The sequence below is a fragment of the Jaculus jaculus genome, chromosome 2, assembly GCF_020740685.1.
Source record: "Jaculus jaculus isolate mJacJac1 chromosome 2, mJacJac1.mat.Y.cur, whole genome shotgun sequence".
Lineage (NCBI taxonomy): Eukaryota > Metazoa > Chordata > Mammalia > Rodentia > Dipodidae > Jaculus > Jaculus jaculus.
This window is the reverse complement of record NC_059103.1, coordinates 190,330,152-190,348,931: the sequence shown is the minus strand read 5'-3', so window position 1 is coordinate 190,348,931 and position 18,780 is coordinate 190,330,152. Positions and strand designations below refer to the sequence as shown.

At 45.3% G+C, this 18,780-nt stretch overlaps 1 protein-coding gene across 1 annotated transcript in view; it reads right to left on the bottom strand.

Moving 5' to 3' along the window:
• Positions 1 to 18,780, bottom strand: part of Deptor (DEP domain containing MTOR interacting protein) — a 211,347-nt gene that overhangs the window by 97,982 nt on the left and 94,585 nt on the right. Inside the window, exon 4 of the mRNA XM_004661367.2 lies at positions 3,788 to 3,966. Within this exon, the coding sequence (XP_004661424.2) occupies positions 3,788 to 3,966 (179 nt within the window). The remainder of the gene's footprint in view (positions 1 to 3,787; positions 3,967 to 18,780) is intronic.

The following is an 18,780-nucleotide window of genomic DNA, read 5'->3' as shown; positions in this document are numbered from 1 at the left end:
TCTTAATGTTCATACCCATATATTAATGCTAATCTCACTTTTGGTTAGAGAGGCTTCTCTTTCCAGATGGCAGTGACCTTGGGATGACTCAGAAGGCATCATGGTGCTAAGAAGTGACAGAAGAGTGCTCAGCACTGAAACATCTCTATCACACCTTCTAAGGCTCAGGGTCTATTGTGGAAGAGGCGGTGGAAAGAATGTAAGAGCCAAAGGAAGAGTAAGACTCCTTATAATGCACTCTTCCAGGCACAAAATGGCCTGGATCTCCATGATCTCACAGTGCCTGACACTATCTACACAAGACCATCATACTAGGAGGAAAAGATGATGACATCAAAATAAAAGAGACTGATTGAGATGGGGAGGGGAGATGATGGAAAGTGGAGTTTCAAAGGGGAAAGTGGGGGGAGGGAGGGTACTACCATGAGATCTTTTTTGTTTGTTTGTTTTCTTTTTCTTTCTTTCTTTCTTTTTTTTTTTCCCAAGGTATGGTCTCACTCTAGCTCAGGCTGACCTAGAATTTACTATGTAGTCTTGGGGTGGCCTTGAGCTCATGGTGATCCTCCTACCTCTGCCTCTGAGTGCTGGGACTAAAGGAGTGTGCCACCACGCCTGGCCAGAACTTACTGTTTTTTAAAAACTATTTTATTTATTTCTTCATTTATTTGAGAGAGAGAGTGAGAGTGAGAGAGACAGAGAGAGAGGGAGAGAGAAAGGCATATATATATATATATATATATATATATATATATATATATATGGAGAGAGAGAGAGAGAGAGAGAGGGAGGGAGGGAGAGAGAGAGATATAATGGGTTTGCCAGGGCCTTTAGCCTCTACAAATAAACTCCAGATGCATGCGTCCCCTTGTGCATCTGGCTTACATGGGTCCTGGGGAATTGAACTGAGGGCTTTAGGCTTTGCAGGCAAATGCCTTAGCCACCAAGCCATTTCACTAGCCCCAGAACTTACAGTTTTAAAAGCTGGAAATAATTTCTAAAATTATGTCATGAGCAACTAAAAGGATATATTCTAAAGTTTTTATACATATAAAACATGTTTTCATATATTTAATATATTTTTAAAATTTTTATTTATTTACTTGACAGAGTGAGAGAGGAAGAAAGAGGGGAAAAAGGAGGAGGAGGAAGCAGAAAAGAAGAAGATAGAGACAGAGAGAGATAGAATGAGCACGCCAGGGCCTCCAGCCACTGCAAACAAATTCCAGACGCATGCGCCACACTGTGCATCCAGCTGACATGGGTCCTGGGGAAACAAACCTGGGTCCTTTGGCTTTTCAGGCAAGTGCCCCAACCACTAATCCATCTCCCCAGCCCTGAAGTTTATAAGTCATTGTTCCAAGTAATTCCTAAATTTTCTTTCATCTTTATTTTTTTTAAATTTTTTTTTGTTGTTCATTTTTTATTTATTTATTTGAGAGTGACAGACATAGAGAGAAAGACAGATAGAGGGAGAGAGAGAGAATGGGCGCGCCAGGGCTTCCAGCCTCTGCAAATGAACTCCAGACGCGTGCACCCCCTTGTGCATCTGGCTAACGTGGGACCTGGGGAACCGAGCCTCCAACCGGAGTCCTTAGGCTTCACAGGCAAGCGCTTAACCGCTAAGCCATCTCTCCAGCCCTCTTTCATCTTTATAATTAACTGTTACCTTCCAAACCTTGAGACAGAAATTCCTGACTTAGAAGGGAATAGAGTTAGAGGAGAAAGGCCACAGAGTGACTCAAAGATCACCTTACATGTGGACTCAGGCTGAAATGACCACCCCTTCCTCGCTGTCTCAAGCCTACACCTTGCAGTTAAATGAATTGACTAGGTCATTAGTAAGTAGGGTATCCTGAACCAAGTGTTTTATATCTACCCTCCTCGTTCTATAGCTGCCCTATGAGGTCACTTCTGACCCTACTGGAGCTGGGATTCCAGAGGTTGCACTCTTAGGACAGCCAGCCACCAAGATGGTTCACATGCAGCCTGACACCCTGACCTTCATCCTCACATAGCTAGTACTCTTCCACATGAATCATGGCTGAACATGTCATCAATAGATTATTGAGGAAATGATAATATGTGACTTACAAAGTGGTTAAAAAAAACAAACACGATGGGGATGGAGAGATAGCTTTGTAGTTAAAGAACTTGCCTGCAAAGCCTAAGGACTCAGGTTCGATACCCCAAATCCCATGTAAGCCAGATGCACAAAGTAACACACACACACGGGATGGCACATGTGTCTGGAGTAGGTTTTCAGTGGCTAAGGCCCTTGCATGCCAGTTCTCTCTCTCTCATTAAAATAAGCACGATGGGGGCTGGAGAGACAGCTTAGCGGTTAAGGCACTTGCCTGCGAAGCATAAGGACCCAGGTTCGATTCTCCAGGTCCCACGTAAGCCAGATGCTTGGTGGAACATACATCTGGAGTTTGTTTGCAGTGGATAGAGGCCCTGGGTGTGTCCATTCTCACTCTCTCTGTCTCTCTAATAAATAAATAAAAATAAAAAAGAATCCATTAAAACAAAAAAACAAAACATGATGGGACAGGCATGCATGCCTTTAATCCCAGCACTTGGGAGGCAGAGGTAGGAGGATCACCATGAATTCAAGACTACCCTGAGACTACATAGTGAATTCCAGGTCAGCCTAGGCTAGACTGAGATCCTACCTTGAAAAAAAAAAAAAAAAAAAAAAGTATGTGTTCTGCTTTTGCTCTCAGTGCTCACTCATGCCAGAGGAAGACAGCCTCTCACGTCACAAGTCTCGGGCGACCTGATGAAGAAGTTCACACAGACATGGACTAGCGCCTCCTTCAACAGCCACAACCCCCAGGGCAGGGAACAAGTGAGCCATCCAGGAGACGATCCGTCCCAGCCTTTCACATCTTCAAATGGCCAAATTCCTGGCTGACGCTGTGACTTCAGCCTCAAGTGAGACCTCAAGCAGCCCCGCCCAGCTAAGTCTCTCTCCAAACCCCGACCTAAAGAGGTGGGGTGAGGTAATATGTCACATAACGTTCATTGTTTTATGCCACTGAGTTTTGGTATCATGTGCTCTATATTAAGTTGTAAAGTTCTTTGTTATATAGCAATGATTACACACACAGTTCTTAATCACAAGGTTTTATTATATCATTACAACCCACCCCATAAGGAAAAGAAAATTTTGTGATATCCCTTTGTGTTCTCTACTGTAGCAACTTAAAGTACGGTTCAGGAAATTTTCAATCTCCTTTCCCAAGCATTACGTCCCAAGACCATGGACGTTAGATTTGATTACATGATCGGCTTTGGCCAGTTGGCTATGGAGTCGTGATGTTAAATCACATCTGTACACAGCTTTGAAACACTACAGAAAGCTGCCTGCCCTCTTCAGCATGGGCAGAAACCTCACCTAAAGAACATATCCCATTTGTCTTAGATTTAGTGTGAAAGCCGGGCGTGGTGGCGTACGCCTTTAATCCCAGCACTAGGAAGGCAGAGGTAGGAGGATCGCCATGAGTTCGAGGCCACCCTGAGACTACACAGTGAATTCCAGGTCAGCCTGGACTAGAGTGACACCCTACCTCGAGCCCCCCCCCCACAACACAAAAAGATTTAGTGTGAAAAGGCAGGACACGCAATTCTGAAGTGAACTCCCAACTTGTAAGCAAGTCACACTGTGTCCAAAGATGTGCAGCTTGCTTACTTACAGACTCACACACGAGGAATCCATGTGTGTTGTTCTAAGCCACAAGGCTGCGGGCTTGTTTGTCACCGAGCAGATGCTGACCGATACACTCACCATGCTGTATGATGCCGTGCTCCATTAGCCGCTGGCACAGCTGCTCGGCCTCTTTCCGGGTCGTGGCCTCACCTTCCTGCACCAACCAATCCAGGAATTCCGACGCCATGAAGGTACGTTCGTACTTCACTCCCTCCTCCTCTCTGGGCTGCAGGAGTGTCATCTCAGGGCTCATCAGCCTGGGGAGGAAAAGGGGGAAACAAAGCAAATGTACATCAGAGGGAATCAGCTCATTTGAAATCTGATCTCATAGGCTTCTGTGAAGTATCACAACAGACTTGTCAGACAGACAGATGTGGCTGTTACCACTGCCTCACATGTAAATTCTGACAGAGGGTCTGCTTCTGAAGATAAACCAAATGTCTTTTCTCTAAATGTCTAGCATCCATAGACTGTTTTTTGTTAATTTTATTTAATTATTTTGTTTTTCTAGGTAGGGTCTCACTCTAACCCAGGCTGACCTAGAATTCACTGTGTAGTCTCAGGGTGGCCTCAAACTCACAGCGAGCCTCCTATCTCTGCCTCCCCAGTGTTGGGATTAAAAGGTGTGCACCACCACACCCAGCTAGAATTTGTTTTAATCAGCCATCTTGGAAGTAATTGTGGCTGGGTATGGTGGCGCACACCTTTTAATCCCAGCACTGGGGAGGCAGAGATAGGAGGCTCGCTGTGAGTTTGAGGCCACCCTGAGACTACACAGTGAATTCTAGGTCAGCCTGGGTTAGAGTGAGACCCTACCTAGAAAAACAAAATGAACAAACAAACAAAAAAGTAGTTGTAAAATTGAGGGTATAACTCAGTAACAGAGTACTTACCTAGCATGGAAAAGGCTCTGGGTTTAATCTCTCTCCCTCTTCCTCCCTCCCTCCCTCTATTTTCCTCTTTCCCCTTCTGTTTTTTTTTTTTTGGTGGTGGGGGAAACATGGTCTTATGTAGCCCAGGCTGGACTTGAACTCCTGATTCTCTTGCCTCTAGATCCCAAGTTCTGGGATTGCAGGTGTGCACCCCCGTGCCTGGATCACGTGTTGAATCATAGTCACTAGTGTGATGATAATTAGAGATGGGGACCTGGGGGACAGGGTAATTAGCGTGTAAGGCTGTATTCACCGTGGGGTTAGGAGAGACACAAAAGACCTGGCTTCTTCCCTCTCTGCTCCCTTCATACGAAGACACAGCAAGGAGATAGCCCTTTGCAAACAGGAATCAGGCCCTCAGCAGAACCTTGATCTGAACTTCCCAAGTGTTTGTTGGTGTGTATGTGTGTACACCTGTTCACATGTGTGAGTTTGGGTATGTTTGCATGCCATAGTACACATGTGGAGGTCAGAGGGTGTCTGTCCGTCTTTGCCATCACCTGGTTTGAAGTAGGGTTGCTGGTCCACTCTTGGGTTCAGCAGGCTGCTGATCTATGAGCTTCTGGGAAATTCGATCTCTACCTCCTCCTACCTGGCTGCCACTGTGCAGGGACTGCAGAAGCTGGCCACAGCTTTTGGAATTTACATGGGATCCGAAATCATGTGCCCACACTTGCATGGAAAGTGCTCTACCCACTGAGCTATCTCCACAGCCTCAATTGTTTGGTGTTTACGCCACCTAATGTGTGGTATTGTTGTAATATAGCCTGAGCCGACTATCCCAGTTGCACAAGTGACTCCTGTACAATGCAGCTGTCGTCACAGCTTGCTTCTCACACTTGCCCATCTTGCCCTCGCTAAGCTCAGAATCACTTAGCCAAGCCAAGCTGCCGTGTATCTTGCAGCAATCCTCCTCCCTCTTCTTCCAGAGTGTTGGGATTCCGGGCATGCGCCACCATGCTTGCCCTAGCCTTTCTTCAATCCTCTAGTCTATCCTCGCGTTTCCTGAATAGCTCTCACTGGAGCCACGGGTCTCCTCCTGGGCACCCACGTGTGACAGAATGGCACACAGGTCACAGCCTTCACTCAGTCTGACAGCAATACCATTAGTGCCTGCTGACACTGCCCTCACCCAGGGGACACCACGTGCCACTGTTCCCGTCTCGTCTATCCACACGCACGTCTTTCTCACCGTGGAGAAGCGAGCCAGGATCTTCTCACCTCGGATAGAGGGCTGGCGTGTCTTACAGATTTACACAAGCATCTGAAAGATGGGAAAGCACTACTGAAGGAGGGAGAATGAACCATCAGTCTGTAGAGGGTCCAGGGTCCAGGCACAGCTGTGACATTCTTGAAAGTCTTATAAGTGGGTTAGGCCAAGACAGAGTCACTGCAACCAGCCCTGTAACAGCCTGTGTCTATAAACACAGAACATCAGCTAAGGAGACCGCAGTGCACAGTGCAAGCACCCTGGCTGGATGGGGAAAGTCATGCTCAAAAGCCATTATGGGGCTGGAGAGATAGCTGAGCGGTTAAGGCTACAAAGCCAAGGTTCAATTCCCAGTACCTACGTAAAGCCAAATGCACAAGGTGGCACATATGTCTGGAGTTTGTTTGCAGTGGCTAGAGACCCTGGGTGTGCCCATTCTCTCTCTCCCTGACTCTCTGTCTCTCTCAGATTAATATATACATATTTTTAAAAGCCATTATGTTATTGGAGGAGAATCTCAGTGCTACACATAGGTTACCTCCCTAGAAAATGTTGGACAGGGAGGTCCCAAAACAATATAGGCCATTGCCACTGCTTGTAAAGATCCCAGCCGTGCATGGTGGCACACACCTTGAATCCCAGCACTCAGGAGTCTAGGTAGGAGGATGCTGTGTGTTCAAGGCCAGCCTAGGACTGAGTTCCAGGTCAGTCTGGGCTGGGCTAGAGTAACAGAGGAAGACCTGACCTTGATAAAATAACAACAACAACAAAAAAGATCCCATTGTTTGCTAGATGTGGTGGCACATGCCCATAATCACAGCCCTTGAGTGGGAGCTAGAGACAGCAGGAGTAGAGGTTGAAGGTCATTTTAGCTACATAGAAAGTTTAAGGAGCCGGGCGTGGTGGCGCACGCCTTTAATCCCAGCACTCAGGAGGCAGAGGTAGGAGGATCGCGGTGAGTTCGAGGCCACCCCGAGACTCCATAGTGAATTCCAGTGCAGCCTGGGCTAGAGTGAGACCCTACCTCGAAAAAGCAAATGAAACAAACAAACAAAAACAGCCAGACATGGTGGTGCATGCCTTTAATCCCTACACTGGGGGGGGGGGTTCCAGAGGTAGGAGGATCGCCGTGAGTTCGAGGCCACCCTGAGACTCCACAGTGAATTCCAGGTCAGCCTGGGCTAGAGTGAAACCCTACCTGGAAAAAAAGCAAACAAACCAAAAAAAAAAAAAAAAAAAAAAACAAGAAAGTTTAAGGAAACCTGGGCTACATGAGACTTTGTCGCAGAGAGCCAGTCAGTCAATAATTGCCTCAAACTTGTGTTACAGAACATGGTCAACCAATCTGGGACTTTGCTGGAAGCTTCCTTCTTGCTGGCTTGTTTTGATGCTGTACAGACTGTCAGAGGCGGTGTTGCCAACTTCAGTTATGCACCTTACCTTACATGCTGCAGTATTAACACACCAGACAAGATGTGCTCACGAATGCCATAGGGATAGAACCGTTAGCATGGCAATCAACTGCTTTCTGATTGGATCGAAGGAACCGAAAACAGTGGGAACCCATTTTTGGTGCTGTGATCCCAGGGAGGGGGGAACAGCTGTGACTGGAGAGGTCATACGCCAGAGTGGAAAAGCTACTGCTGTTGTCATGCCAAGTGGATATGCTATGTCCCTTAATTACCTTCTAAACATTGATGTTCATGACCATAAATTATGACTGCTTTCAGTTAATGGTTAATGGGCAATAGTTACCCTCAACTTCAATTATTATTCATGACCCAGGGATTGCCAGGACCAGACCTATACTCCTGGCTTTGGTTCTTTGATCCATACAAACACACCTCCAAGAATCCTCAAAGCAACAAGCCCCAGTATGGTCTCATAAACTGGGTGAAAGAATATACATGAATAATCTGTCTTTAAAATATTTTTATTTATTTATAAGTAGAGAGAGAAGGAGTGAGGAAGGGAGAGAGAGAAAGAACAAACAACAGGGCCTCTTGCCACTGCAAACAAACTCCTGGCTTGTATGTCACTTCGTGTATCGGGCTTTATGTGGGTAATGGGGAACTAAAATCAAACCGAGGCTTGCACTCTTTGCAAGCAAGCACCCTTAACCATGGAGCCATCTCCCCGGCCCCACACGTATAACCTTAATATGTGGGAGGCTTGGGTTTACCATGCCTTTGAGGCTAGCCTGGACTGCCCAATGAGCTCCAGGCCAGCCTAGACTATAATGAGACCTTCTCTTGAAAAACAAGGAAAACCGGGCGTGGTGGCGCATGCCTTTAATCCCAGCACTCGGAAGGCAGAGGTAGGAGGATTGCTGTGAGTTCAAGGCCACCCTGAGACTCCATAGTGAATTCTGGGTCAGCATGGGCTAGAGTGAGACCCTACCTCGAAAAACCAAAAAAAAAAAAAAAAAAGTGAATTCTAGGAGAGCTTGAGCTAGAGTAAAACCCACCTCCAAAAACCAAAAAAAAAAAAAAAAAAAAGAAAGAAAGAAAGGAAAACAACAAGAAGCAAAAGATTAACAAGTAGGAGACCTGGGCCCAGACGCAGCTCAACTACAAACATAGAATCTCGCTGCTTCAGTGTTCCATGAATTCATATTAAATGAGGAAGATAATGCTTTACTTCCTTGTAATTATCAGCATGAATCTTCAAGGGGGAAAAAAAAATCACAAAAGTTCACTAGGTGCAGTGGAGCATGTCTGTAATCCCAACACTTTGGAGAGTGAGGAAAGAGGATTGTGAGTTTGTGCCAAGTTTGGGCTACAGAGCAATCTGTCTCAAACCAACCAAAATTCTAGCAACAATGACAAAAGCAAATTCCCAGAGTTCTAAGTGCACAGAGGGCAGCCTGACGACGTAAGACTCACCTCAACAACAAAACAAAAGAACAGGTCTCAGTTCAAGAATACTCACAAAAGCTACTGGAAATATCAGACCTCATTTCAAAACCTTATTTAGCAAGTAACATAGCTCATTTAAAAGCTCCTTGGAGCCGGGTGTGGTGGCGCACGGCCTTCAATCCCAGCACTTGGGAGGCAGAGGTAGGAGTGTTGTGAGTTTAAGGCCAGCCTGAGAATACAAAGTGAATTCCAGGTCAGTTTGAGCTAGAGTGAGACCCTACCTCAAAAAAAAAAAAGAAAGAAAAAGAAAGAAAGAAAGAAAGAAAGAAAGAAAGAAAGAAAGAAAGAGAAAAGAAAAAAAAGCATCTTATCATTTTTCCAAGTCAATCCTTTTTTTCACTTAAATTTACCTTATAAATAGTTACCAGTAGGCTTTCCCAGGGTAAAGTAACAGCCGGCTTGCTAGGGGCAATAAAGATTGTATTTACTATAATGCCAGCACATTTATATCAACACAGTGACGATCATAAAGACATTCTAGGGACCAGGGAGATGGGTCCGTGGATAAAGTGCTTCCTGAACAAGCAGGAAGACCTGAGTTCTGATTTCCAACCTGCAAAAGGCGGGCAGGGCAGTGTGGGCCACAATCCCAGAGCCACGGAGGCAGAGACAGAAGGATCCTTGGGTTCAGCTAGTCTAGGTGAACTGGTGAGTAATAGGTTCAAAAATAAAGTGGACAGTGATTGACATTTGACATCAGCCTCTGGCCTCCTTACCCATGGACACACACGTCCACACATGTACAAAGCAGACAAATATGTATGCATAAATATCACACCACACAGACACACATACACTTACATGCAAAAAATAAAATAAAACCAACAAAACTGGACAATTATGTGTACAAATGGCCTTGCCTGGGCTGAAGAAATGTTTCAGCAGTTAAAGGCTCTTGCTGCACAATCCTGCTGACCAGACCTTAAATCCTCACCATCCCTCTAAAGTTGGGGGCCAAATGTCACATGTGTCTGTAACCCCTAGGCAACAGGAGGCAGAGCCAGGAGAATCCTGAAGCTCTGGGGGTCCAGCTAGACTGGTCTTCCCAGTGGGAAAAAAAACAAGCAAGACTCAGTCTCAAAAAGGAAAAAAAAAAAAATGAGGTGGAAGGAGAGAACCAACATACCAAGGTTGTCCTGTGACTTCCACACACGTGTCATGGTATGTGCACACCTGTACACACACAAAATAATAATATTTTATAAACTCTCCTTTAGATAGCCCGGCATGGTGGCGCACGCCTTTAATCCCAGCACTTGGAAGGCAAAGGTAGGAGGATCGCTGTGAGTTCGAGGCCACCCTGAGACTACATAGTGAATTCCAGCTCAGCCTGAACTAGAGTGAAAGGGCCTCCAGCCACTGCAAATGAACTCTAGACGTGTGCGCCCCTTGTGCATCTGGCTAACGTGGGTCCTGGGGAATCAAGCCTCGAACCAGGGTCCTTAGGCTTCACAGGCAAGCGCTTTACTGCTAAACCATCTCTCCAGCCCCAAAAGTTTCCTTTAGAATTAAAATTAAAAAAAAAAAAAAAAAAAAAAAGGCCTCCTTCAAGCATGTTTGCAGCATGGTGTCCCTGCACTTTGCTGGAGGGGTTGAATCTGTTCTAAGGTCCCCTGAACCTGGGCTCACTTTGTGTCTGCCTCTGACTTCTAGTGGGAGGCTTTGTAACTTCTTGTCTTTAGCCCTTTAGAATGTCATCCAAAAATCATGTAAGGAGCAGGCGTAGCCTCATAGATGAGTAGAGGCTGCAAGGAGAGCCAAGGAGGCCGGGCACCAACTTCAGGACGCATGACTGGGGCCATCTGTAGCCTGCCGGCCCATCAGACACCTTGGGCTGACCCTCCAGCAGCCAGCAGAGGAAATTCCACACAAGCCATAGCCTGGAGAGAGCAAACACCACTGGTATTGAAACTGCCAACTTGTAGGGTGATTTATTTGCCAACAGCAGACAACTGGGAGCTGCCTGTATTAATGAAGAGCGGAAAAACATCTGACGTCTCACGCACACCGACACGTCACTCAGCTCTGCAAGGACTGAAAGACGTACAGAGACTCGGACACGAGCTGCGAGCAGAAAGCCACGTGGAGCCCGAACCGCTGCGCAAGTCCAGTACTGAGAACAGAAGGAATGTTACCGTTTCTCTCATTTCTTTCCACACTTGTGGTATTTGGGGGGGGGGGTATGGAAAAACCACTAGTCTTAGTTTTCCAACGTTAGACAGTATTTTCCCCTGAGATCTCTCAGATGCCCACAGAGCTGGACTGTGTAACTTTTCTAGAAGCCCACACACGCACCACGCCCTCAGAGCCCGGGGGGAATCACCTCTTCAAACCCATTACCCCTGAGGGTCACAGATCCTGACTGTGCCATTCACAACTGTCCCCACTACCCCACAGCAGGTAAAAAGAAAACAAACAAACAAAAAAAACAATAAAGCTCGCTTTTATGCGTTTTCTGTTTTACTTCACAAAGCCAGGTATGGCCGCACACTCCTGTAACCCCAACATTCTCTCTGGATGCTGAGATGAGAGGATCTCCAGCTGGCATCCAGCCTGGGCAACACAGTGAGACCTTATCTTAAAAAACCCAACACCCAGCCGGGCATGGTGGCACACGCCTTTAATCCCAGCACCTGGGAGGCAGAGGTAAATTAAAAAAAAAAATACTTAAAAAAAATTAGAATAAGGGCTGGAGAGATGGCTTGGTGGTTAAAGCACTTGCCTGCAAAAAAAGCCAAAGGACCCAGGTTCAATTGCTCAGGACCCATATAAGCCACATATACAAGGTGGCACATGCATCTGGAGTTCATTTGCCATGGCTAGAGGCCCTGGCATGCTTATTTTCTCTCCCTACCTCCCTCTCTCTAGTAAATGAACGAATAAAGAAAAAATTAGAATGGAGCTGAAAACTGCCCATGGCCTAGTGACAATGTGGGCATCATAAAGTCAAGTCACCAGCACATCACTCACATGTTTGCGGTAACACTGATGTAAACAAGCCTACTGTACTTTTTTTTTTTTAATGTTTTTTCTTTTTTTTTCTCAATTTTTATTAACATCTTCCATGATTATAAAAAATATCCCATGGTAATACCCTCCATCCTCCCACTTTCCCCTTTGAGATTCCATTCTCCTTCATATCCCCTCCCCATTTTTTAATATTTTTATTTATTTATTTGAGAGGTAGAGAGAAAGAATGGGTGCTCCAGGGCCTCCAGCCACCACAGACGAACTGCAGATGTGTGTGCTCCTTTGTGCATCTGGCTAACGTAGGTCCTGGGGAATTGAACCTTGGTCCTTTGGCTTTGCAGGCAAATGCCTTAACCATTAAGCCATCCCTCCAGCCCCCCCCCCACTGTACTTTTGATGCTAATAATATATTAATCATTTATGTACTTACTGGATCTTTTATTGTTAGAGTAGATTCCTTTTGTTTATGAAAAAGGGTTACTAAAAAAATAGTGTGGCAGGTTTCACACCCTCATTTATCTTCACGTTCAAGCCAGCTCTTTTTCCTTCCTTGCTTTTAATATTTATTTATTTAACAGAGAGAAAAGGAGAGGGGGAGAGAACAAGAGAGAAAGTGAATGAATAAATGGGCACGCCAGGGTCTCCTGCCTCTGCAAATGAACTCCAGACACATGTGCCACTTTGTGAACCTGGCTTTACATGGGTACTGGGGAATCAAACCCAGGCCAATTTAGGCCTGCAGGCTTTGTAAGTAAGTGCCTTTAACTGCTGAGCCATCTCTCTAATCTTCCTTTATTTTCTTTTAAAAATATTTTATTTTTATTTATTAATTTGAAAGAGAGAGAGAGAGATACAGAAATAGGCAGGTATATACAGAGAGAATGTGTGTGGCAAGACCTCCAGCCACTGCAAACAAACTCTAGATGCATGCGCCCTCCCCCCTTGTGCATCTGGCTTACATGGGTCCTAGAGATTCGAACCTGGACCCTCTGGCTTTGCAGGCAAGCTCTTTAACTGCTAAGTCATCTCTCCAGCCCCCCACCCCTTTTTTTTTCTTTTTTGGTTTTTTGAGGTAGGGTTTCACTGTAGCCCTAGCTGACCTGGACTATGGAGTCTCAGGGTGGCCTTGAAACTAACAGTGATCCTCCTATCTCAGCCTCCGAAGTGCTGGGATTAAAGGTGTACACCACTATGCCTGGCCTCCTTAATATTTTATTTATTTATTTATTTTTGATTTTTTGAGGTAGTGTCTCATTCTAGTACAGGCTGACATGGAATCCACTATGTAATTTCAGGGTAGCCTTGAACTCATAGAGATTCTCCTACCTCTGCCTCCCAAATGCTAGGATTAAAGGCGTGCGCCACCATGCCCAGCTCTACATTTTTTTTTTTTTTTTGAGACAGGTTCTTGTTATATAGTCCAGCTGGCCTTGGTCTTGAAACGTGTCATAGGCTGGACTGGAACTCAAATCCTCCTGCCTCTACCTCCCAAAAGGTAGGATTATAGGTGTATGCCACATCTGACTCTACTTTTAATTTTATATTGTTTTATTTATCCCAGCCTTAGAAGCAATAGGCTGCACCACATTTACATACGTACCACGTAGCCTCAGTGTGAAATTTGTGAAACTATGATGTCCACACAGTGACACACACCTAGTAACACATTTCTCTGAACACATCCACATTGTTAAGCAATGCATGATTGTGCAAGTCTTTTTTTTTTAATTTATTTGCAAGCACAAAGAGAGAGAAACAGAGAGAAGAGAGACAGAAAGAGAATGGGCACACCAGGGCCTCCAGCCACTGCAAACAAACTCCAGACACATGCACCCTCTTGTGCATCTGGCTTACATGGGTACTGGGGAATCAAACCTGGGTCCTTTGGCTTCACAGGCAAGCGCCTTAGCCGCTAAGCCATCTCTCCAGCCCCGATTGTGCAAGTTTTTGTGTATATTTTCATTTTATCTTGAATACACACCCAGAAGTGGAATTGTGCAGCCATATGGCAACTGTTTAGCTTTTTGAAAAAACTGTCACACTGCTTTCCAAAATTTCCGCACTGTAGGCAAAAATCATTATCATCTGTTCTTTTATTCAGTATAGTCATACTAGTGGGTGTGAAGTGACATCACACTGAGGTTTTGATTTACACTCCTGATTATTAATGACATTGAGCATTTTTCATGTGTTTTTTGTGCATTTGTCTAGCTCTTTGAAAGAAATCCTTTGCTTATTTTTAGAGTAGGGTAGTATTCTTGTTTATTTGTTTGATTGCTTATTTGTTTCTGAGACAGGGTCTCATGTACAAAGGATGACCTTAAAGTCCTAGTTTTCCTGCCTCGGCCTCCCTGGTGCTTGAGTTGTAAGTATGGACCATCACGTTAGGCTGGTGACGAGCCTTTGAATACTGAATTTTAAGAATTCTTTATATGGAACTGGAGAGATGGCTCGGGGATCATAATTTTTGCTTCCTGTGCAAACATGAGGGCCTGAGGCCACCCAAGTTCAAATCTCCAGAACCCATGTAAACAGCTGGGTGTGGCCATGCAGGCACTCTGTAACCCTAGACCCAGGGGGTGGAGATGGGTGACTGTCTAGGGCTTTAAAACAGAAGGCCCTGAAATCAGTAAGATCCTGACTCAAGGAAAAATGGGTAGGAGGGAGATGGAAGACACACCCGATGGTCTCTGGCCTTCACAGATGAGTGTGTGGAGTGCCACAGACAAGCACACAGTGACGCGTCAGCAAGTCCATGCACATCCACCACCCACATCATATCAGGAAAGAAAAAGAACTCTTTGCCTGGTCTGGGTCTGGGTATCAAATCTCTTATGAGACATGCAGTGTGTAAACATTTCCCCCTATATTTCCCTTTTTAATATCATTGCCTATAGCATGAACTTTGAAACTGATCTATCTTCTCTTTGGCTGCTGGTGTCTTTGGTATCATATCTGGGAACTTTTATAGTTTCAGCTCTTACATTTAGTTGGAGTACATATTTTGACAACGGTATAAAGTACGGGTCCTATTTCATTCCTGCATGTGGCTAGCCAGTGTCTCAGCAATAAAATATGGTTTTTTTTTCCTTGTTGAATTATCTAGGTACTAATCAAGCACCAACCAATCGTGCCAGCATGATTTACTGCATAGGAGCATAAGCCACAGAATGTCATTGGTCTTGAAAAATACTGGTTAAAGCCTGCACAAACAGGGCCACGTCCAGGTCGAGGGGACCCCTCTTCACAGAATTAGTAACAGGAGGGGGCGGAGATGTCTGGAACCATCTTTGGAGACTAGCTACAATACTGCTTCATTTCAGTCAGATCAAGGGCAAAGTCAATGTAGTTTATTCAGTTTTGAACTCTCTCTTTTATTTAAACTATGGGGTGCTTTTACTCCATGAGATCAGACAAATCTTACCTGTGCATTCTTATTGGCTGACTCAGTTTCCCCCAAAATGGAGGTAACAAATAGTACTCAGGTTTAGGGATTGCTGTGTAGGTTAAATGTGATGATATATTAAAATGTGTCGATCGTGGAACATGACTGGTCATGATAGCCTATGACTGTAATGCCAGCACTCAGGGATGGGTGACAGGCGGGTCACTGTGAGTTTGAGGCCAGCCTGAGCTATATGGTGAGTTTCAAGCCAGCCTGGGCTACAAAGTAAGACCATGATTTAAGAAAAAAATTCTAAAAGCCCCCAAAGGGGCTGGGGAGATGGCTTAGTGGCTACGGTGCTTGCCTGCAAAGCCAAAGGATCTCAATTCAATTCTCCAAGACCCACATAAGCCAGATGCACAAGGTGGCACATGCGTCTGGAGTTCATTTGCAGTGGCTGGAGGCCCTGGTATGCCCATTCTTTCCCTCTCTCTCTCTCTCTCTCTCTCTCTCTTTCTCTGTTTCTCTCTCTCTGTGCCTCTTTCTGTCTCTTAAATAAAGAAAGAAAGAATAGAATAACACCTCTTTTTTAAAAAGCCCCCAAAGTCATTACACCTAGCGCACCACAAACACTGAATTAACGTTAAGTATGATGATGATGATGATTTCAATGGCTTCATAGATTACTGGGGGAAAAGATCCAACTCCTTTCTTTGCCTCAAGATGAATTATGGTTCAACTGGCAAGAACAGTAATTCAATTTTAATTCCTAATCAGAAGCACAAATGATTCTTTGAGACACCTTCCATTTTATGCAGCACACTGAATTTTAGTAGAAAGCTTTAAGTGCCGCCCTCAAATGATGGCATAAAGCCACACACCACAGAGTGGCTCGTGCTGGAGTGACTTGCCTACTGCAAGTACTCAGCAGATGTCGATCATGCTCCTGAACTGATCCGAGCCTTCCCGGATCTATATCTGAGTCACATTTCCCAGGCTCCCACTAACGTGCAGGACCGGCAGTACAATTGAAGGAACTGCCCCATTCAGGTGCCAACACAGGAATAGAAGTAAACTGATAGTGATCTCCTTGTAAATTGAAAAAGAAATTCACAAGAGCTGAGCAGGCCCCTTACCCTGTGGGAACACATGTGAATGGTGTGCAGCGGCAACATTTGGGGAAGCTGGACGCGGTAGTGTACTCCTGCAGTCCCTGTAATCAGGAGGCAGAAACAGGAGGAGCGGAAGTTCAAAGCCAGCCTCAGCTACACAGCAAGCTTGAGGCCAGCCTAGGACACATGAGACCCTGTCTTAAAACAACAACAAAAGGCTGAAGAGGAGCCGGGCATGGTGGCGCACGCCTTTAATCCCAGCACTCAGGAGGCAGAGGTAGGAGGATAACCATGAGTTCGAGGCCACCCTGAGACTACATAGTGAATTCCAGGTCAGCCTGGGCTAGAGCAAGACCCTACCTTGAAAAAAAAAAAAACAAAAAAAAGAGCTGAACAGGAGCCGGGCGTGGTGGTGGCACACGCCTTTAATCCCAGCACTCGGGAGGCAGAGGTAGGCTGTGAGTTCGAGGAAAAACAAACAAACAAACCGTATTTTCTTAGGTACAAATTATATATTTATTGCTTCCCACAAATAGTTTTGAATGTATGACATTAACTTCTGTGATTAGCAAGAAAGTGTTAATTAGGGGGAAATGTTACCATGAACAATGGGATTTTTAAGTACTATGCTGTGATGTCTAAAACAGGTGTTAGACAGATAAACTGATACAATTTTCATAATCATGGGGTTGGGACCTAGTAAATAGAAAGCTGTCCATTCGTATGAATGGAAGCAAACACTGCACACTGCAAAGGGTAAGGAGGAGGGGAAATGGCGCCGTCTCTCTGCCAACAGCTATCTTCCCCGTCTCCACGTTCTACACTGCATGGAACATATACGCTGTCACCTTTGCCTCCTGCTCGACACTGTTCCCTAATCCCCTCCCTTCTTTTTTTTTGCCTGAGGAAATCTAAGCTACTTGAATGTTGGGTTTGGTGGAGCACAGTGCAACCTCAGCACTAAAGACACAGGCATGACCTTGACCTTGAGGCCCAGGCTCCACAGTAAATTACAGGCCAGTCTAGGCTCCACCGCAAAATCCTGTCACAAGAATACAAAGGATGGGCTGGAGAGATGGCTTAGCGTTTAAGCGCTTGCCTCTGAAGCCTAAGGAGCCCGGTTCGAGGCTCGGTTCCCCAGGTCCCACGTTAGCCAGATGCACAAGGGGGCGCACGCGTCTGGAGTTCATTTGCAGAGGCTGGAAGCCCTGGCACGCCCATTCTCTCTCTCTTCCTCTACCTGTCTTTCTCTCTGTGTCTGTCGCTCTCAAATAAATAAATAAATAATTTAAAAAAAAAGAATACAAAGGACAGGGGCTGGAGAGATCGGTTCGGGGTTAAGGCTCTTGCTTGCAAAGCCTAAGGACCCAGGTTTGATCCTCCAGCACCCATGTAAGCCAGAGGCACATGGATCTGGAGTTCATTTGAGGTGGCTAGAGGCCCTGGCGTGCCCATTCCCTCTCTGTCTCTAGCTCTCTCTCCCATTAGTAAATAAATAAGTAAAATGAAGAACAGAGGCTGGGAGACTGGCTCGCCACTTAAGGTGCTTGCCTGCATAGCCTAACGACCTGGGTTCAAGTCCCTAGCACTCACTTAAAGCCAGATGCACAAAGTGGTACCTGCATCTGGAGTTCATTTGCAGCAACTGGAGGCCCTGGCCCATCCATTCTCTCTATCTCCCTGCTTGCAAATAAATAAATAAGAATATTTAATAAAATATTAAAAAAATAAAATATGGGTTGAAGAGATGGCTTAGTGGTTAAGGCTTTTGCCTGTGAAGCCTAAGGACCCAAGTTCAATTCCCCAGAACCCAACTAAGCCAGATGCACATGTGTTTGGGGTTCATTTGCAGTGGCTAGTGGCCCTGATGCCCCCATTCTCATTCTGTCTTTCTCTCTTTAATAAATAAATAAAAATAAAATATTTAAAAATAAAAAAAAATTAAAAAAGGAATATTTAAAACTCAAAAAGAAAAAAAAACAAGAAAAATGTAAGAGCTCCTGGCACAATGATTCAGTGTTTCAGGATGTTTACTGCACAAGCAAACCTGGTTCTCGGGGACAAAGGAAAGTCCAGCCCCAGCTGCTCATGTACAGAACGTATGGGCTGCACCAGCCCCGAGAAAGGGCAGAGGGGCTGGGATTCCCAGTCACGACGCTGCTCACTTTGCTCTCTATGATCAGATTAAGTCCTGAGACCTCCAGTCTTCACAGATCTCTCACTCATTTACTCACTCATGAGCACATTCTTTTTTTCCCTAAAATATCTATTTGCAAGTAGGAAGACAGGGAGGGTGGTGGGTGAGTGACTGCGAGTTGGCACGCCAGGGCCTTTTACCACTGCAAATGAACTCCAGATGCACGCGCCATTTTGTGCATCTGGCTTTTGCGGGTACTGGGGAATTGGATCCATTCTTTACATCTGTACTTAAAATAGGAAACCAAGAATAATAAACACGCAGACCCTTAAAGTCAGCAACCCAGTTTTATATATATCTTCTCAATTATTTTTGTTTTTGAGACAGAGTCTCATTCTATAGCTCAG